A 22535-nucleotide genomic window follows, 5' to 3' on the forward strand; every position below is an offset into this window, starting at 1 on the left:
CAAGTGAAATTATAGATTAAAAAAATAATAAATATGTCCAGCTATACACTGACTATGTTTACATGCATGTGCACAAATAATCAGATTAAGGCAATAGTTTGATTTAACTACACTAAGGGTATAAGATGAATTCTTATCAATTCAGATTTTCTGTTAGTATGTGCTTATTAGAAATTTAGACAACGTAATTGTCTATCACAATATCTCAATATAGGATTTCATCATGATACGATTCCATTGAAAAACAATGAATTATCATATTGAATTATTGCCCAGCCCTACTTGAAATCATTCTAAAGTACAGATGAACTAAATCAAAACTTATGCCTCCAATAACAGCCGATTGCTGCTTGTAACAAAATGCTGAGAGGTGCAAGACGGAGGGTTCAGGTATACTGGTTCAGGTATCTTAAAACTGCCCTCTGTGTGTAAACATTAACCCGTCTCAGTGGGAGGTATTACATCATAGTTTAATGCCTCGGTGCACAACACACATGTTTTCAGCAGTAAAAGCTTCATTCATTTCAAAATGCATCTTTTCCTCTAGAGGGAGGCTTCACACTTGAAAACAATGTCTTAAAAGCTCTCCACAATATATAAATCTGAGAAGGCACTGCAGTGTGGATAGGGAAAACAAAGCTTTTCCATAATAATGATGTTTGTTTTCACAGACATGAACAGCCTAACCGTAATGTCAAGAGGCCTCCCGTGCTGCACTGTATTAAACTATTTATGTTTATGTTGTCAGGTGATTTTGAGAGAATAAAGTAGTGATCTGATTACGTCTCCAGATCAAATCTCTATCAAAACACAAAATATGTATCAGAATCAGTACTTCTAAAGTGTGTGCTCTTCCACAGTGGAATACAACACTGACCATGCAGAACAGGAGGACAGAGCAGAGGTTTTAAACTGCTGAGACTCAGCAGAATAACCAGGTCAGTCACACTTCTAACCAAATGATGAAAGAAATGTGCCAACAAACACTTGTCATTTTCAAATATACACAGCATTCTCAGATTTATCCACCGCACAACGCCATGTGGCCTCATCTGGGACCACATTAAGATCTCAAGGGGGGCGAAGCGAATCCTTCAGATTGATTGATTTTATGCCTGAGAGAAGTGTATAAGGAGCAGGCAATATCACATCTTGGGTTGAAGACTTGGAGTCTCGTTGCCAGAGGCTGAAATGATAAGCTTGTCAGTTACTGTTGACATGCTGCTAACTGTCAGGCGGAACGGTTCAACGCAGAACAATATCCATGAATAAAACCACAGAGATGAAACAGAAAGAGCAGACTAACTTTGTTCTTTTTGTATTAGAGAGAAAAAAGGACTTCCCTGAGGGAAATATGTGCCACATGTGCTACCATGAGGCTGATTAAAAGTTGTCTGCTTGGGACTGATTTGGAAGTTTTATGACTCCCCCTTCTCTCCCTTTTTCCCGCCTCACTCGCTGCCCCTCGGCAGCTTTCATATGCTAATGGTCGGCCAATTGTGCGGGCCAACAGCCTGGAATTCCTCTCCACAAAGGAGAAATGGAGATGGAAGGAGAGAGGAGAGAAAGGGACAGACAGACAGAGACCAGAGAAAAGTGGGCTGATGCACATCAGAGGCCCAAATCAGTGCAAAGAAGAGCTCGCTACAAGAGCACAAAGAGCCCGAAGGTGGCTTTCTACTCTTGTGCATGTTAGTTTACTATACTAGTTTAGTTTATTAGGGCTGCAACAATCATTTGAATTATTGATTATTTTGCAGTTATTTTCTCAAATAATCAACCAATATTCAGTCTATACAAGTTCAGAAAGTATCGACAATAATTTTCATTATTTTGCGTTTTGTCCAAAACCCAAAGATAATCCATTCACTATCATAGAAGACTAAGAAAAACAACAAATATTCACATTTGAGAAGCCAGAACCAGCAAATATTTTGGCATTTTTGTAGAGCTGCAACGATTAATCGATTAGTTGTCAACTATTAAATTAATCGCCAACTATTTTGATAATCCATTAATCGGTTTGAGTAATTTTTTTTAAAATAAAAAGTCTTAATTCTCTGATTCCAGCTTCTTGAATGTGAATATTTTCTGGTTTCTTTTCTACTCTGTGAGAGTAAACTGAATATCTTTGAGTTGTGGACAAAACAAGACATTTGAGGACGTCTTGGGCGTTGGGAAACACTGATCGACATTTTTCACAATTTTCTGACTTTTTATAGACCAAACAACTAATCTATTAATTGAGAAATTGATTATTGACAATGAGAATAATCGTAATGGTTGCAGTCCTACATTTTAGCAGAAAAAAAATGTACTTTCATGATAAATCGCTTGTCAAAATTGTTGCAGATTCATTTTCTCTTTTAATTTATCAACTAATTGTTTTAGCTCTAGTTTTGTTTCCAACGAACCCCCTTTCAGAATTCTTAATCATGCAAAATCTTCTTGAATTACATAACTGACATATTCTGTATTAATTTATTAGTAGATGATGGACAGAAAATTGATATCACTGTCAACTGAATGTCTTTGGGTTTTGAGGCTGTTGGGTCAATTTTCTCACTATTTTCTGGCATTTTATAAATGAAACAATTAGGGCTGCAACTAACCATTGTTTGCAATTATTAATGAATAGATTAATAGAAAAACTAATGTGTGGGTTCGTCTATGGATTGTCAGAAAATAGTGAAAAAATTGCCATCAACACTTCCAGAGTCCAAGGTGGCGTCAAACAAACGTCTTGTTTTGTTTGATTTATAGTTCAACACCAAAAGATTTTAAATTATTATAATAAAAATAATCATAACATATAGCCCTACTATCATATCATTTACATTTTGAGGGTTTCTTGATTGCCTTCTAATTGTCTCTTAGTCCAAACAGCATTGAAGGCCACATGGGAAGCCCGTTCTGCTGTGTTGGGTGTGGTCCATCACTACAGGGATGTCAGTCGAGGTGGCTACCAAAGCACCACTGAGGAAGCCATCCCCCCACATTAAAGGCTCAGAGACAGGGGCATCCAAACAAAGAGAGGACATACGCATCAACCTCACATCCATTCCAGCCAGCCACCTCAACCCAGCCCTTCAGAGACAGAGAGCAGGTGGGCCAATTAGGGTCCCCGGGGTCCCCCCACCCAGATGCGAGCAAAGCCCTGTATAATTGGTTTCCTCATCTATGAATTATTAATCCTGGTTGCTCTTTGAGGTTTTTGACAGGGTAGGGTCGCGACAGTGCACCCTCTGACACACAGACTCTCCTGTTTAACCCCCCAGTGCCATGTTAAAGCCACTCCTCAGAACAAAGTGGGGACACTCAGACACAACAACCTGGGCTGGATTAATGCTATTTATGATTGTTTAAGAAGAACTTCCTCCATAAGGGGCACTTTAAAAAATATTTTGCTTGACTATGCTACCATTTAAGTCTGATGAAACATTGTCTTATATCTATATCTATCATATTTTCTGCTAAAATTGATGTTGGGACAGGAAATAATGCAGGGAAGCAACATCTTACAGTGTAATTTAATGGTGCATCAACTAGAGGCAGTTTCTTTTGATGGCATCGGCAACCGCGGATGAATGAGTATAAAATATGGAGGAGATTTTATTTACACCAGTACGATTACTTTCATTATCGATCAGTCTGACGTAGGGATGTCACGATAACAGAAATTTAGTAGTCGATACCAATACCAGTGAAATTCCACGATTCTACATACCCATTCAATACCACAGTAAAAAAACAAAAACAAAACAATAAATCCCATGTACTTCAAGATAGACTCCTTTATTACTGTTTGCATACTGTTTTTTGTAAATTTATTATTGAAGTTTCTCACCAAAAACTACATTTTAAAAGATTACATTTGAACACATCATGATAGCATAATATAATTTACCTTCGCCCAATAAAAATGTTGACTAAATAGAGCTTGAACGCAGCATAAAGTAACTCAATGCAACCTCTTAGGGTTAGCTGTTACCTCCGTTATTTAGCCGAGCAGGACTTTGCTGCCCCACGGCTGCTAACAGCTAACAGCTAACGTTAACTAGCTCTCTTCCAGTAGATATCAACACAGATTTTTTGTTCACAATGTAGCATTATCAGGCAAATCTTCTATTGTCCCCAGAACGACAGTACGCCATTAGTCTCGAGCCCTGGTCCCCGGTACCTGCGGTACCTGTGATACTGTAGAAAAACAAGTAAACCAACTTGGTACCAAAGTATTGGTACACGTGACATCCCTAGTCTGACATATCAACAAAATGTTCCGCCACAACTTCCAAAAGGCCAAGATGATGTCTTCAAATGTCTCGTTTTGTTTGACCAAAACTCTGATATTCTATTTACAATGATGTGTACAACGAAATAATAGATTATTTTACTGTTGATAAACAAACCCATTTACTGAGTGATCGTTTCAGCTCTAAATAGTTTTATGACTGTTTTTAATTCTTGGCTTCACTGAGACCTAAATGATTGTTATTGTTCATGAGATTGCTAAAGATCAAATGATAACAAACCAAATATTTCTGGCAGGCCAACATATTAATAGAGCGGAGGCAGTTATTGGTGGCGGTGTTGTTGATTCGCTGGCTCCTCTCTCTCCGTCTCACACCAGGTGTTAGCCTGTAAATATTTCATGAGGCCTCTGTGCTGTGCTACTGGCGCACAAAGGCCGTTTTCAGCGCCTCGGACAGCAGAGGCTCTCTGGAAACAGAGGCCTATCAGTTCGACTTGGGACGCAAACAATTTTCAGCACTGCTAAAATTAAATTAGGCGACGGGGCATACCAGAGGGCAGCTCTGCTCTGCAATGCTTGACACGGCAAGACTTCTTTACTCCTCACATCAGGCATTCCATGGCAAAATGAAAAAAGGGGAGACGGGGGAAAAAATGCATGAAACAATGAGCCGTCTGTGTGAGTTTCCAGCGAAAAGGCATGTATATGAGATATGAAGTGTTAGTAAGGGTGCCAAGTTGACTTCTGTGCATATAGAGACAAAAGGATACATAGAAGATAGCACAACAAAGAGCGCTGTATGATAGAGAGAACGTCCACATTCATATGATCACATTCACAGGCGGATATGTCATTCTCAAAACATCACCCTTGCACTTAACATCCCATCCCGTTAGAAGTGAACATCTTCCACTGGATTTTACCAGCCAGCCTTTCATCTGAGACTAAATCCAAAATGTGCAGTTTCCAAAACGGCCAATGGGAGGAATAATTGCTAGATATTTTAATTTCAAGAGTGTCAAATGTCTAAATGAAGCAATTCAATAAAAAAAGAAAAAAGTGAGATTTAAGTCCAAGAATCACTTGGTAAGAGTCATTTTTTAAAACCAAGTTTAGTCTGTAGCCACCTGAGGCTGCACGAGGTGCTCTATCTGCAACGAGCCGGGACACTCAGAGGTCAGCATGCCAAGCGCTCCAGAGTCTCCAGTTCCACGCTGCACTACTGAATGAATTCAGGCTATTAATACACGAGATGTCAGGGATGCCTGTCCTGGAGAACTCCAGGGAGTAATATGGGACAGAGAGGAAGGCATAACACGGGTGAGGAAGGGTGACCAAAATCTACAGGGAGAAATACATCCAGCTGTAGCAAGAACAACTCTTGCATGAATACAGTAGAATACATTATGACTGCCTCTGTAAGGGGTCTGGTGTTCGGAGAGGCTGTCCTGCTGCTGGATTACAAACATGCATAAAATGCACCAAAAAGGAAAATGTTTCTTATTCATTAAAAATACAAACTACTATACTGTAGAATAACAGAATCCTTAAATATGAATGCCTTTAATTAAACCTAAAGCCACGTGTTAAGGCCCAGACACACCAACCTGACATCAAAGAACTAGCGGCGACAAAGCGACGAAGGACGCAAGTTGAGTCGCCTCACTTCACCTTTATCTTGGTCGAAACGATGCACTCGAACACATCGCAAAGACTACAGCCGACGGCCAACTACCACGTACGTTCTGCGCCTGCGTGAGAGGAAATAACTCTCCACGCCAGCAGGTGGCGGTTGTCTGTATTCGTCATTCAAAAAGGGAAACCAGAAGACCGAGGGCGGCGGAAATACAAGCCGTTGTTATGATACGTACATTTCCACAACACTCTCACTCACCACTTAGCTTCATTCCAGATGGCCATGTCGCTCTGAAAATATCCGTGTATTGGAATGATCAGATGAGATGAAGATGAAAAATGAGAAGAGCCTTCTGTGCTTTTCTTTACTCGTTCGTTTTCTTTCCTCACGTCCGTTTATCTTCTCGTGCACTGATTCGCTTACCAATGATTTCTCTCACCAACAGGCGCCGCCGCAAATTCATTGAGCTGAATCGGCCGAAAAATCTCGTACACCAGCAGACTAGAGCCGACGGACGCTCACCGACGGCCCCTAACTGTCCGACCGTCGGCTTGGCGTGTCAGGGCCTTCACAGCGCTTTGACGTCCATCTCAGCCGAGAATGGAGAAATGTCTGGCTGAGTCCTTCCCGAGACGTGTCATGGTGGCGAGCCAAACCAAAGCCCTCGTCTCCGTTGCTAATGTCGGCGCGCAACCCATGCGGGGCTAGGGCCGAAAGGGCCGGAGATAGCAGGCTCAAAACGCCACTATTTAGGGGAGAGAAACGTGACTTTGAGGTACGTCTACACTCACACACACAGAGGGATGAGGAGGAAATGCGGACTGCAGATAAAGTCATGCTTGTGCTGTCCACACAAGGCTTAAAAACAGCACTCATGGACTCATCATGACACACTTTTGTTCGAAAAAACATGCATGGAGAAGCCTCTGGGTGTGTGACAGAGGAATTGTGCTGCCTGCTTTAATGACATGAGTCCGTGCTGCCTTATCACCCGAGAGATTAAATCGCTCCTATATACTCTCCTGCTATATACAGTAATCGCAACGTCCCTGGGACTTTTGTTGCATGTCACCCCCTTTATCCCTTTCCCCATGTTTCCTGTCCAGCTCTAAATTCCCCAAAATGATGTTAAAAATGAAAAACTAATTCCCCACTTGCCCAATCAGTCTTAAATAATAAGAACAACATGAAGAGAAAACTGACCTGATTATTCCAGGCGCAGTACAGATCGCAGATCAGACTCCAGTTGTTGTTGATCATACAGTCGAGAACTTTACGATGAGACATTTTTTTTACGTTTCACTGAGGAAATCCAAGCTGCCCTGCAGACACCTGCCCCTCAGCTGTGTGTATCAAACCCTGCTGTTCGCAGCGGCGCCCTGCTGACAGCGACGCTCCCTGATGCCACCTTGACGGAGAGGAAGGAGGGAATCATCGGCAGAAGGCAAAGGGTGCATCCCCGCACCCATCTGCGAACCCAGCAGGCATCCTATCCGCCGTAGCCGTCGCCCCAGCCGCACTTCATTAGCAGTACTTTAATGATTCATGCTGCTCAAAAACTCTGGGGATTATCTCAGATGTAAATATAAAAAAAACAGCCTTCCTGAGAGAGGGATGCAGCAGGAAAGAGTTATCAGCAGTCCGGAGCAAAGAAGTCCACCTGGGTATCGTGGTGCAGGAGATGCATCACCATGGAAACGCAGCAGGCTGACCGGTGGAGGAGAAGCTTAAAAGACGACGGAGCAGACTGCACTTTTTCTTGTCATCTGCCTCCGTCTCTCTTCCCGTGACGGTGTCTGTGCCTCCCTGTGCTCGTCTCCGTCGCAGTCGTACCAGGCGGAGGCAGCCTGAGAATCACAGCGGCAAGCAGCTCATTCTAAATCATCAAGCATCAGGCCGCAATGCAGGACATCACCAGGGACAGAATGATTCCCCTCGTCTCTCTCTGGACACAGCAAAGGAAACGCAAATGTCTCTGTCATCGACTCAAGGTGCACCTTCCACCGCCGTCTTTCGTTAAAGTGAAAATACACCTAAAGCTTTTATCACCTCAAGAGGGTTTAAGTTGTCTGTGTGATCCTGTAGAAACATACAGAGGAGAGCTCTCTGCCTCCAACTCCAAACCTGACTGTCCGCACTTTGCCGGCAATGCGGGACTCCATCCCACCTGAGTTATTTATTTCATTACTCTGCAAAAAAAATCTTCTTTGCAGGGGGAAGACTCCTGGACAAAATGCAAGAGTGCCGCAGCCCCCACCGCTGCAAAGCAAGCACAACTCTTTGAGTAAATGAACGTCAACTTAAAGACTTCCTGTCGCCGTGGGATGTCAAAGAAATCACGCTTTTGAGGTAGGAAAATATGCCGGAAATGCACGAAGAGACGATTAGGGAACTACTGGATGCCAGTAAATAGTTGTCTGGGGTTGTTTATGCTCCTTCCACCCCTTTGATGCTGTGTGACGTCCAGATGGTTGTGATTGTGACATTAGGGTGGCTTCATCAGTGAGACGCTCTGAGCTCACTTCAAATGAGAAACGCCACAAGCACTTAGGAGCAAGGATTAGCCTGAGGTGGGGTTTAAGATATTCATACATTTTTAATAACCCCTTAGAACTAAGTGTCACTCCAGCCCTAGACCTTTTTCTCTTTCTTTCAATTACAGGGATCCCCGGGACGTCGTCAACCGACCACAAAAGCTCTATATCCACTGTGGATGAGTTCATCTAAAACCAACACTCCACTGTGGCAACTTTGGTAATTGCACAGGTGCAGCAACGTGTAGTTGCAAGCTTTCATTCAGCAGAAGTGGTATTGTAATGTGAAGTCTTTTTGTAGACCAAATCTTGTGTAAAAACTGTATATCAGAGATAGATGTATCACAAATAAATAACTTGAGTGATAACTAGGGCTGTCAAAGTTAACGCAAATTCATTTTAACGCCACTAATTTATTTAACGAAACTGGCAATTTTTAGGTTTTAGTGGGCTTTTTTTAAAGCTAGAGCCAAGATACTGGTATCATATAAAACTACAAACCTAAGGAATCCATTGGTACCAACCATGTCTTACTAGCTTGTCACGAAAGAGATTAAATAACGCTCCAAACTTACACTAAATTTTGACGAGGAAAAACTGTCATGGTCATTTTCAAAGGGGTCCCTTGACCTCTGACCTCAAGATATGTGAATGAAAATGGGTTCTATGGGTACCCACGAGTCTCGCCTTTAAAGGCATGCCCACTTTATGATAATCGCATACAGTTTGGGGCAAGTCATAGTCAAGCCTGTTGGGCTTGAGTTTGCCATGTTATGATTTGAGCATATTTTTTATGTTAAATGCAGTACCTGTAATAGATATATACATACATTTGAATAAGGAAAGCATATCTGCCCACTCCCATGTTGATAAAAGTATTACATACTTGACAAATCTCCCTTTAAGATACATTTTGAACAGAAACAAAATTTGAAAAAAATATTTTAATCAATTGACAGCATTAGTGATAATACAGACACAAGACAGTGTGTTAGGTCAGGAGGCTACACACACAGTCTAGTCACAAAGGTCAGCCAAGTCCCACAGGCCACACTCAGTGACCAGACATGGCAACCCTGGGCCCCACAACACACCATCAACACACCAGTTGGGGAAGTGATACGCTGCTTGCCCCCCATTACTCTTCCAGTGTTCCCCATTATCAACACACAGCCTCTTTGCTTTCCTTAACTTGGGAGGCCAGACCCCCGGTGGGAATGATTCACTGGAAAAGGTGCTTAATCTCATACTGAAGATAAAATATAAGCACAACCCCAGCAGGACAAACCAAAAACCTTGTTTTTAGAGTCATCACATAGAGGGAAAAATATGCAAGACATGACCAAGACAAATTCATTCAAACCACCCAGCTGTCTCCAGATTGCCAGATATCTCATGCAAAATGAAACACATCAAAGTCGCTTTTGCCATCTTCTGCTTAAAAGAAAACATTACAAATGCTTAAGAAGTCAAAGGGATTAAAGAAAAGCAAATCTTTTCCCAAGATCTGCAACAGTGACGCACTGTTCACAAAATATCTAGGCCAGGCGATTCTCACAAATCGCCTAAATGCAGGGCAATGCTCCAATATAATAAACTACCCTTTAAAGGGATAGTTTGGGTGTTTTGAAGTGGGGTTGTGTGAGGTTCTTATCCATAGTCAGTGTATTACCTACAGTAGATGACGATTGGCATGCCCCCAGCTTGGAGAAGCAGACAGGAGTACCAGAACGGGAGCAAATCAATGTACTGCTGTGGATGGTGGCAGCAGCAAAACGTATTTAAGACACCTAAAAGCAAGGCTCACCTAAAAAAAAAACAATATCAGTTTAATTGTATGCTACATTTAGACTATTTTCACCACTTAACCTTGCCGCTAAAATACGTTTTGCTGCCTGCCCCGTCCATAGCAGTACTCCAAACTGGGGGTCGTGTCGACCGTCATCTACTGTTGGTAATACACCGACTATGGATAAGTACCTCATACAACCCCACTTCAAAACACCCAAGCTATCCCTTTAATAAGACACAACTGTCAGTGAATAACATCTACGCAGCAAACCACTGTGACATCATGTAGCAACATGTGTATGCAAACTCCCCCCCCCCCATGTGCCCTACCCCCATGCTGAAACCAATATAATCCAATCAATTCTGAGTTATGGATCTCTGGACACACACACAGTGCCACACACCCTCCGACAGTATTCAGAACAACAGGGAGTGTATGCATGTTTAAGGATGCTGAAGTCATTTCAGTGACAGAAAATAGATGAGGGCGTCAGGCAGAGAAATATAATTATGACAGTCATGTGGGGTCCTGAAGCTTATTGAGATGGTTGACAGACGAGTTATTAAATTCAGTGAAGAAGAGGGAGCGTTATTACACATTTTAGTCAACAGCTGTATCCCCTGCAGTCCAGTCCAATTTATTAAGACTGCAGGTAGGGCTTGACGATATGGAGAAAATCAAACATCACAATATGTTTTACCAAATGCCTCGATATTGATATTGAGACGATATTGTAGGGCTGACCATTGGTGCTTTTACAAAATATTTACAAAACTAGATTTTTGATGTGGATATAATGACTAAGTGGGTAAAGGCAAACAATAGAGCGGCAAGAACAGTCTGGTAAGTTCAGAAAATTGCATCACTTTACTGTAATGCAGCCTTTGAAATCAGGAAAAGAATCCAGAAATTCAAAGATATTAAATTTACTATGATATAAAATTGAGAAAAGCAGGAAAATCCTCACATTTAAAGAAAGGTGTTGAGTAAAATTGTCGTTTTATCTCTTGGTTTCAGCACTGGTTATCTTCCAATTCGCAAAATATAGGCTGAAAATAATCCTCATTTATATTTCTAAGACCGCAAATCTGTGTTTTCAAAATGCACCCGTTTTAACTGACAGCGTGTTGGCCTTTTCCTCGATGACATAAACTCAGTGGTTTTCCTCGCAATAACTGCTAGTCTACAATTAAGCAGTTGTGGTCAATTTTAGGGGGAATTTATTTACTGTCATAGACGACTTGCTATAAGTTCAGTCTCCTCCACAGCCAACCAGAGAGTGACTTGGAGCTCTGCCACTCTGTGGCTTCTCTCTGCCATCCATTCATGAAATCATTCCTTCATCGGGGTGCCCTTGTTCATTTCCACTGCTGACGCTGACAGGAAATAATGTGGTTTCCTGCCAAGACCTCAAAAGCTCACAGTAATACCGCGGGTTGAGATATGTTGCCTGATAACACCCTGTTACATAAGGGTCGATTAAAAACAAATACTGCTCATACACACGTGGTTATGTGTGGGTTTTACATACATAATAAAAAAGAAAAAGTGCCTCCAGGAGGAAAAACTTTCTTGCGGGAAACTTAAATCTGTCTGCTTGCACTGTTATCTGAAAAGTATGGTGTATCCCGTGTGAATGCTGCATGGCTGCAGTCTATATATCTATTATATACGGTACATTACATAATGTGGCTTATAAAGCCAGTAGGGTTTAAAATATGACACCGCCTTAAGAAATAAGCTATGCACTAAATGATCTTCACACTCCTGACTGGTGTATGTCATGTCTCGGAGCCAAAGATAGGGAGCGAGTGTTTTGATGGAGATGCCTTGGGCATGTGTAATGGATAGCGTCTCAGCCTCGCTGAGCATTAGACTGGTTCTGTTCTGCCTGTCTGGCTGCATCTGCAACCCTTCCCCCTCCAAACTCCTACATCGCACCATCTTCTTTCTGCCCTCCCTTTATCCTACGGGAGGACGGGGGCATCCAGGCAGAAGAGGCTGTGACATTGAGCCAATTGGCAAAAGACAGAACAAAAAAAGATGAGAAGAAAAAGGCATTTTTTCCCCCCCAATGGTTGAACTTTCGTCTGCTTTGCTGCCCTCTTCCCGCTCCCTCCTTTCCTCCCTCTACACATCCATCCATCAATCATTCATCAACGCTTGTGGACAGCAGAATAAGGGTGGCTAAGGGTGGAACGGTACCTGGTCCCTGTACCGAAAACATACCAAACCATGACCCAAAAAACGAGGTACATACCGAACCGTGAATTTAGTGTGCTGCTCCACCCCTCAGGGCGACTGTGTGGGCTTTCAGCAGACTGAAGGATGACATGCAGAGGAGCCACGCCGAGCATGAACGTCACCTCTCCACAAGAGGAAAGAGATAAGAGGGACGCCCGACACACAGACGCACACACATTTGTGTTGACCTTGAGTCCGACGCAGCACGCGTACAGATTTCCCTTTTTTATCTTTTCCAGGAAAAACTAGCGACAATAACTGGGAAGTTTGATTCCGATAAGAGATGCCAAAACAACTGTGAGGCAGATTTGGTGTTTCCAAACCGAGGGGGAAACCCTTCAGAGAGCATCCTCCTGGTTATTCCCAAGACACTTTCTCTCTGTGAGTGTATGTGCTAAGACAGAAGCCAGGTCATGTCCAGGTCACTGTCGTGTTTGCTGAATAGAGAAGAACCCTGATGTGCTGCACGAGACACATTTGCTTTTCAAATGTATGCAAATCAAAGTCGTTCCGACGCTGCTCTGATTGATGAACTGCCACGTCTCTAAACGCTGATAAAAGCGTAAGTCATTTCCTTTTGGAGACGCTGTAATCTCTTCTCTAGCGTTTTTTTTGTTCCTTGCAATGACTAAAATGAACCATCAGACTTTTAAAAAGTGAGATCATAGTCAGCTTAATTAGGCTCTGGGATGTGACACTGGAAATGTGAGTTGTTACCAGATGGGTATGTAGGTGGAAAAATCTAAAAAGAGACTGAGATTGAGTCGTTTCCACAGAAACAAAATGACACAAACTGACCACTGTCGCGTTCCCCGACCCCTAAAATGTCACCGTCCAGACCAACATCATCATATTAGCTGCTTTTAACAGTATTCACTAGAAAACGGATGATGATTCCAGTACAGTGAATCCATTTTTCCCTTCTCCGGCATTCATCTTTCCACGGGTTAAATATAGCATCACTAAAAACACACGGGAATAGAGGACGGGTGAAAGACAAGCATGTGGACGGGGGAGTGAAAAAAAAAAAAGAGCAGGGGTTTATGGAGCTGGGAGGGGGCTATATTTAGAGCAAAGCAGGGAGCATCACCACCAGCACTCACAGCACCGCCATTGGTCTCATCCACCCCGACATGAATCAGGGATGAGATCAATACATGCTAGAGGGAGGGTTTCACCATTGTGTTTGGTTTTCTTTAGCCATGATATTTCTTTCCAAGGCGACACAAATTAATATTACTAGTTTTTTCCAAATTGAAAATGAAAAATGTAAAATTGACATTAAGTGAGGAAGAGAAGGAGGGAGACAGGAAGCAAAAGTGAAGTGCTATACAGTACATGCATACTCCCATTTACAGCTGCAACTAATGATTATTTTCTGAGTCAATTCATCTGCTGATTTTTTGTTCGATTAATCATTAATTGTTTGGTCTACCACATCTACTCATGTCTTGTTTTACCCGACCAACAGTCCAAAATAACAAAGATATTCAGCTTACAGTTCAATAAAACTGTGAAAAGCAACAAAAAGCTGGAAATTGGATTTTTTTTTTTCATTTTTACTTTAAAAATGTCTTAAGGAGACATATCAGGTACATACTTATTTTGGGTTTCTACTAGAACATTATTTTTCTCATACTGTCCATTTTTTTATTGCCTGATCGACCAATCGTTTCAGCTTCCATTATGTCACAAGAGCTAACATCCCATGTTAATAGAAAACACAACAGCAGTGGAGACATCTCAACAAAAGAGCAGGTGTAAAAAAAACTGTCAACAACCATGGCAGCCATAAAGCCAACCACTATGCCAACAAGACCTGAAACGGTTCGTCAACCAATCGATTGACAGAAAATTAAACGGCAGCTATTTTGATAATCCTTTAAAAGAAGCAGTTTGTAGGATCTGGCGACATCTAGCGGTGAGACTGCAACCAACTGCAACTTCTCCCGTGTAGGAGAACTACCGAAAACGCGAATGGCCCTATCTAGAGCCAGTGTTTGGTTTGTCCGTTCTGGGCTACTGTAGAAAAATGGCGACCAGCTCCGTGAAGAGGACCCGCTCCCCTATGTATGCTCATTCTAAGGTAACGAAAACACAACAATTCTTATTTTCAGGTTTTTATACACTAAAGAAAACATACTTATTAATATTATATTCCCATTCCTGCCAATAGATCCCCCTTAATGTTACACACTGTTCCTTTAAGTCATTTTTCAATAAAAAAGCCCCAGTTTCAGCTTCAGACTTTACTCAAATTTTCACTATTTTATGACATTTTATAAACTTTAATAATGAAAAAAATAACAAAAACAATCATTAGTTGCAGCCCTAATTCTAACAACAAGAAAGTCACTTTGTTTATCAATCTTTTTTCTCAATTGTCTTTCTCTGTATAGATGTACAGAGCTGAGGCTCAGCTGCTTTATAACAACGCTGTTGGTTTCAGAGTGACAGCAGGTCGAGTGAGGTAGGGAATGTGAATGAGGCCAAGAGAGAGAGAGAAGCAGACGTTGTCCACGTGGGGTGTTTTTCCCTTAATGATCGGGGCAGCTGGGACTAAATTACCCCAGCGTTGCTACCGTCGCTTTGGCGGTAGCAGGGTGGGGCGGGTGTCTGTATATATATGTGTGTGTTGGGGGGTAGAAAACGCCCCTTGCAATCTCCCTCATTAGCGAGTCGGGATGATGCATCAGGGTGGGTGGAGGAGAGGGGGGCTCATCCCCTCTGGGGTCTCAACTCTCATTAGACCCCAGGGGGGGAAAGCAGTTCATAAGCAGTGAAGCTTGAAAGTTGGGTGAGATTTGTGTTTGTGTTGTGGGAGGCATCAGGTAGATAAAAAGACCTGCTTCGCTCTTGTGTCAAGCCTCAGGGCTGCAAACAATCAGGATAAACACACCGGTACTGACTCACAGGTGACTCACAGGTTCTGCAGCGGTGTAGAGTGTACGCCTAAAACGTTCAGGTGCTCAGGTTACTAAGAAACCGATGCGATCAAATTTCACTCTTATCAGGGCATCCTGGTGATTCAGTGGGCAACCGTGCACCTGCAAAGTCCTTCTGCACATCCTCATCTTCATTAAAACTCAGGCTACATCTGACGGTTCAACTGATTCAAAGCGGACCAAAACTTGAGAGCATCAGAGTCTAAGAAGTTCAGAAGTAACTGATGTATGTTTGATGCTTCTGCTCAACAGCTGGGAGTTCTGCAGGCTGCAGTGGTTGTCAGCGAGGGAGAGTTATGCGAAGTGACGGGAAATATTTATTAGATTGCAGAAACGGATGTGAGGAAAACCACACCGCAGTGACACTTGAAGCAGCCAAGTAGAGAAGAAACTAAGTTTTTCAACCACTCACTCCTGTCTCTTTATCTTAAAGCAGGGGTCTCCAACAAGTAGTTTCCGTTTCTGAGTGTCTCGCTAAAGGTTCAAAGAATATGTACATACATTTTATAACACAAATTTCTATCCAATCTTTCCGGCTGATAGCAGTCTACGAACAGACAAGACTCAGTCAGTATATGTCTGGACCGTGTACTTCTGTGACTGTGTTTCTGTGAATTTGTGGCAAAATTGTTACACAGATAGTCAGTGGACATGTCTATAATGTTAAATCCAGCGGTACATGTCCACCAGGTCCGGCGAAGACACTAGTGGACGCATTGCTTCACTCAACTGGTCGTTAAAGCGGTGACGTACCCTGTCGTTGAATGCACCTGGTTCTCTGCTTGTTTCAAACAGGAAACAACGTGGCGGCCTGCTCGTAAACTTTCTGTTATTCCGTCTAAACAATCCGCCAAAATCTACTTCTGTAAACATTTTAAGGAAGAAATAGGCTATGCCACTGCTGAATCTCATTTCATTTTAGAGCTAGATCGCCTAGTTTGACAGACGGTCCAAGTTTCGTGAGCCGGACGCGTCGCACTGGACGGGCTCATTTGCATAAAGGACTGTTCCTGGCCTTTTCTTTCTGAAAGAGAAACGGCCAATGAGGAAACTCCAACACTCGGCTGACCAATTGTGTAACTTCATCACTCAGTGACAGACTTTTGCATTTGTACGGCTGGCCCTCTGCGATCCAGGAGCTGAAAACAACACTTAAAAGAAAACAGTCTGTTTACCAAACTGAAGAAGAAGGTCAACGCAGCAACAGAGGCTTAATTTAGTGGCGAACATCCTAATGAAACACAAAAAGCCTTTTGCCGAGGGCAGAACTGTAATAGAGGCGATGGCTGAGCTGTTAAAGGACCATAAAAGTAAGACTTATGTCTGCTCTTGGTGACTTACTTGGTGCTATGAGTCGCTCAAGGACACTTGGAGGAAAAAAGGTTGGACACCCCTCTCTTAGAGATTGTCAGACTTATCGATTGGAAGAAAAATCGGTGCCATAACAAACCACTCTCAATGCAGCAAATGTTCTGCTCAAACTTCTCAAGACATTTTCAAAAAAATATCTACGCCTCCTTTACTCCATCAACTGTCTCAAAACCTCCGCCACTGTTAGGTTGCTGCTTTTCCCAATGATTTATGTCATCCTTCCTCAGCTAGTTCTGACAGAGTAAGAGGATTAAAGCCACACACACACACACACACACACAGAGCACTGTTGCCATTTTCTGATGATGGATTAATCCAAAACATGCCACCGCTGCAATGCTGTTATGACATGCATCAAGCCTAGCTGGACTGTGATGATGATTATGATGATGTAACCATTCATTGAAGCTGCCGTGCGTAAGAGGAAAAGGATGAGCTCTCCACAATGTGCCATTTAGCGAGAGTTTGGCATGCAGACCCACAAAAGAGCCAGTAAGATTAGCACTGCAAGTATAAAACTCTCTTTGTGCACTTAACCAGTTGTCAGAGTGAGAAAGAAAATGAACTCGGTCACCCCCGGACGCTGGCAGATGTGATGTGCTGCGCGCTGCAACACTTAGCTCACAGCCGCTCTGTTTCTCGCAGACACACTTCTGCAACTTCTGCGGCATGTCACGAGTTTTCTGAAAGTGAGGATACCTTTGAAGCAGATGATGAAGTTACAGTCGCTAAGTAGTCTGATGGTTTTCATGGATGCTTCACGTGTATCCAGGTGACATTTATATCTCAAGCTGCATGTTTTCCACCCCAGTCAAGTAGTATAAAGCTGCTATTGTGTCAAAAATAGACACAAAAATGCACACCATTTCAGGATCATAATTCCCCTTCTGCCACACTGCCAAAGGTCACACACACAGTCTACTCACAGTATTTAAAATGTCAGAAATACCAGTGAATGCACCACAGTAGCTAAAGAATGAAAAGCCACCATGCCAGAGCTGTACGAAAACAGATTGCACAGTAAAACCAGCCTCAAGACACAACCTTATCCAGAGTCTTACCTCGCAAGACGGAGTTATGGCTGTGTGTTTACTCTCTTCATTGTCCTGTGGTGAATCACTCCAACGTGCTGCCGCTGCCATCATTTCATTTCAAACCGCAGAGGAGGAAGAAGTCCTTTAGAGACCACATTGAGGTGAGGAGGATGAAGCCAAGACAAAAACAAAAAAAAAAAAACAGAAGAAAAAAAAAAAAAAAGGAAGAGGAAAAAGATCCTAATCCACACCGTCCTCCTTCTTCGTGTCCATCAGGGGCCGAAATCTAAACACAAGCAACAGAAGTTAGTGAAATACAGCCTCAAAAAGGAGCCAAGAAAGATTGGCACACTTGTCCCATGCAGGTCACGGTGCCAAATTTAACAAGATAGTTTACACATTTTTAGCCTGGGCATGCAAGTGTAGCTAAATATCAGCACCATGAGATGCATTTTTGAAAAATACTACAGACATTAAATGTCACATGAAAGCTAAATTTATGATGAGGCAGGTCAACCAAGGACAACCTAACACCTAAATGAAGAATATTTTAGATATATAAAGTGAGATTTTCATGTTTTTTTTATTATAAAGCAGGCTTAAGTCCTATATAAATACTGTGAAAGTATCGAAACGCTCTATCCACAGGGAAATACACACAGTATTCAGAAATTCTGCATTTGAAACAAGCTGTCAGGATTTCTGTCCATTTGTGATGTCACAAATATACAATATTTAGACCATTACACAGTTTTAAACGTAAACAATCTAAATGTGTCCCAGTTTATTCCTGGTTTCAGTGTATGTGAATAACATCTACTGACAGGAAGTACACATGGACCAAAGCTTGTTAACTAGCAACACAATTATGTTGCAATTCTATCGAAATGTGCTAAAACGGAGCGTTTAAGACAGAGGGTAAATACTGGCATGTTCAGGCAGACAGTATGAGGAAAATAAAAGTTTTTTTGTGCATTACAGCATGTAAACATGTTCTAGTAGAAACACCAAATACAAGTATGAACCTCAAAATGAGCATAATATGTGACCTTTAAATTAATGGAGGGTGCATTTGGTTAAAGGTGATGGCAGGTGGATATTCCAGCTTTTTTTTTTTTTCACCCATAATTATATAATATCTGATGAGTGACATTACTTGTGTAATATTATTTGCACACAGGGAGGACAAAAACGAGTTGTGCATGTCAAATAAAAGCTGAATTCATGGCTCTCTGTTGAGGGGGAAAGTGGTGCACATCCAATAAAGTAAATAAATGAATGGAGGGTGGTTAAAAGTGGGGTGATGGCAGGTGGATTTTCGAGCTTTTTTTTCCTCCCCACCCTTAATAACAACAACAACAACAACAACAATAAAATAATTACTATTATCATAATTATTATTAATAATAATTATTATTATTATTATATAATAATAATAATAATAATATCTGACGAGTGACACTTGTGTAATATTATTTGCACACATCAGGGAGGATAAAAACGAGACGTGCAAGTCAAATAAAAGCTGAATTCATGGCTCTCTTAAGGGGGAAAGTGGTGCACATTAAAAGGGGTTGCAGCCACCATGAATTAAGCCATATGCTAAATATAAAACAGCCAGGATTGACACACTTACACCAAAAAGGTCCCATTTTTCCTTAATTTCCCAGCTGCTTTAAGCAAGAAAAGAACCCTCCTTGTTGCTGTGGTTACTGTTGACTAGTAACCCAACGGACGACAGGTTGTTGCTGTGGTTACTGTTGACCAGCTAACCAGGCGGATGGACGACAGGTTGTTGCTGCTGTTGGTTATAATTGTGATAAAAACCTACCTGTTACAAATTCAGAAAACTACTCCGACAACAAACACATCCACGTCCATGTTGCTGGGAAGAGTAGGGAGTCCGTTAACCGCCTCGGGTCGATATAAAGACGGGTTAAAAAGGGCTGTCAAGAGATTACAAAGCGGGACATTCAGTCAGAGCTGAGCGTCTGAGGCTCCACACTCACTACCTGTTAAAGGGGGAAAAACACTGGGAAAAAACACGGTAAACGCCCTTCAGTGTGCCGTTTCTTCGTCATGAAAAATAAGCCATTTATTTCCCATCATTCCCGAGCTTCAATTCGACGCTAAAAACAGTGGAAATTAAGAGAGACAAACAAAGTAACGGTGTCCCCTGTTGGCGGCGCGACAATCTGAAACACAGATCAACGAATCTCCCGACTACTGCTGAAGCCCCGCCCACCTCTGTTTGGACCCCTCGAAGGGCGTCGTCCAATCAGATGGGCGGATTAAATTTGGAATTTTGAAGCGGGCCAATCAGAGGCGTTGTTACATAACAAGTTCAATAAAGAGTGGAACCCTGGTGGAAACTGGTCCATTCTCACTGGCTGGAAATCACTATAAGTAGGAACTTTTGTCCTTAAAGTATCTAATTACTTAAATACAATTTTGGGTTCAAAGTCTTTTTATTGGTATTCTGTACAAAATCCAATAAATCACAGAAATAATCCCCCTCCCACCCACCCATCCCTATAACAATAGTACTGCACCATTAAATAAGCAGAATTCATTTGAAAAATTACATTTGTACATATATATAATACGAATGTAATTACAATTAATAAATTAATTCAATCCGATAGAAACATAAACGAAACATATACGAAAAAAACACAACAAAACAAAAAAAAAAAAAAAGGAAAAAAGGAAAGGACCAAAAACATAAAAAGAGTAGTAAATACAAAATAATAATAAAAAAAATAAATAAAATAAAAAAAACTTTTAAATACAATTTTGAGGTATTTGTTCTTTACTTGAGTTTTTCCATTTTATGCAACTCTACTGCATCTCAGAGAGAAATACCGTTCTTTTTATTTCACTATATATATGATATATTTTATTGATATAATTTCTAGTTACTTTACAGTTTGGAAGTTTTTATATAAAGCATAGATAGATAGATAGATAGATAGATAGATAGATAGATAGATAGATAGATAGATAGTCAATTAATTGATTCATAAATAAATAAAAATTCCCTTTTGATAGTCCTCTTTTTCTGCTACTACTTCTGTACTTTTACTTATAATGGAGTATTTTTAAATTGTGGTATTGATACTTTTATTAAAAGAACTGACACACCTGATTGAAAGTTTTTATGTAGTGTATTTGTTTTACTTTCATTCCAATAATAATTGTATGTATTCAATGAAGCTACTGCTGTGATATTATCCCTCTAAATCTTTTTTTTTTTTTTTTATTTGGTAGTTTTTTCCCATAAGAAGAAATGTTATCGTTTTTATAGTCGCAAATAATAAACTACATGTCTCCTGGCAAACTGCAGCAAAAAGTAGGACCGGTTGATGTACTACTGTAATTATGTTACAGTGGCGGAAATTAAGTACATGTACTCAAGTACACTTTTGAGATAGACTAGTGGTACTTTACTTTACTTTGTATTTGTACTCCACTACATTTGAAAGGGAAATATTGTACTTTTTACTCTGTTTACTTAAGTAAGTAAGTAAGATTTTGAATGTGGGACAGAATATTTCTACATTTACTTTAAAATATCTGAATATTTCTTCAACCACTAATTGAACATGAACATATATCTATGAAGATACACTTTTCACCCACACAATGCACTTAAATAATCAGCTAGCCATGAGCTGATAAACACCTTATTCCCACACTCTGTCATGAGGCCTTTCAGACCTTTAAAGTGAGCAAATGAAATCACAGGGACATCATTGTAAGAGACGAGGAAATGCCCCGAGGCCCATCACATATGCTGAACTCTCCATTTCCCTAACGTTCAACTGGTGAAACATATTTGCCTATCCATTATCAACTGTAACTGCAGTGTCCTTAACTTTATCTTGGTGACATGTAGGGCATGGCAGCCACATGGGACTCCACAGAGCATGAAAAAAAGAGGGCTGCACAGCTGATCCAGACAAAGACAAAGGCTGACAGTGTTCTGTTTGCTGGCTACTCCAGCAGCACAATAGAAGATAGGACAATAGGACTCTTTTGACCCACACTGTGGCGAGGTTTCCCTGGTTTCAGAGAGGAGCTATTGTCTAAAGAGCTGGTGCACCCTCATCCAGACAATGGAGAACTTAAACTGATGTAAATGGGACTCTGCATTATATGATGGTAGTCTTCAGGTTCATATTTATTTAATGCAATTTGACTATTAAACCAGTAGCACATTATTAATGCAGAAAGAATATGTTATTGATTTGACATAAAGTGTGATTGTGCATCAGAAATAAAACTCATTATGAAAACTTAAAGATACTTTATTGCAAAAAGTGAGATTTTCATGTCTTTTTTTATTATAAAGCAGTTTTAAGTGCTATATAAATACTGTGAAAGTATCGAAACACTCAATCCATGGAGAAATACACACAGCTCGTATTCAGAAACTGTGCTTTTGAAGCAAGCCGTCAGGATTCCTGTAATTTTGTGATGTCATAAATATACAATATTTAGACAATTTCACAGTTTTAAACGTAAACATTATAAATGTGTCACAGTTTATTTCCGGTTGCAGTGTATGTGAATGACTTCAGATGACAGGAAGTAAACATGGACCTAAACTGTTGCCTAGCAACTCAATACCATTGCAATTCCGCTGAAATATGTATGTAAACATGTTCTAGTAGAAACATAAAATACAAGTATGAACCTGAAAATGAGCATAATATGGCACCCTT

The 22535-nt window shown here is 41.1% G+C and overlaps 1 protein-coding gene across 3 annotated transcripts in view; it reads right to left on the reverse strand.

Moving 5' to 3' along the window:
• arhgap21a (Rho GTPase activating protein 21a) overlaps positions 1 to 20053 on the reverse strand; it is a 95663-nt gene extending 75610 nt beyond the window's left edge. For 2 of the 3 annotated variants that reach the window (XM_074622628.1, XM_074622626.1), the window contains exons 1-2: positions 19640 to 20053; positions 17836 to 18094 (exon numbers count right to left, since the gene is read on the reverse strand). In XM_074622628.1, the coding sequence (XP_074478729.1) occupies positions 17836 to 17919 (84 nt within the window). In that variant the 5' untranslated portion in view covers positions 17920 to 18094; positions 19640 to 20053. Of the gene's footprint in view, positions 1 to 7091; positions 7381 to 17835; positions 18095 to 19639 lie in introns of those variants that run through there. The other variant, XM_074622627.1, reaches the window with a different exon arrangement.
• Between the last annotated feature and the right edge of the window lie 2482 nt (positions 20054 to 22535).

The sequence above is a fragment of the Sebastes fasciatus genome, chromosome 21 (genome assembly GCF_043250625.1).
Source record: "Sebastes fasciatus isolate fSebFas1 chromosome 21, fSebFas1.pri, whole genome shotgun sequence".
Lineage (NCBI taxonomy): Eukaryota > Metazoa > Chordata > Actinopteri > Perciformes > Sebastidae > Sebastes > Sebastes fasciatus.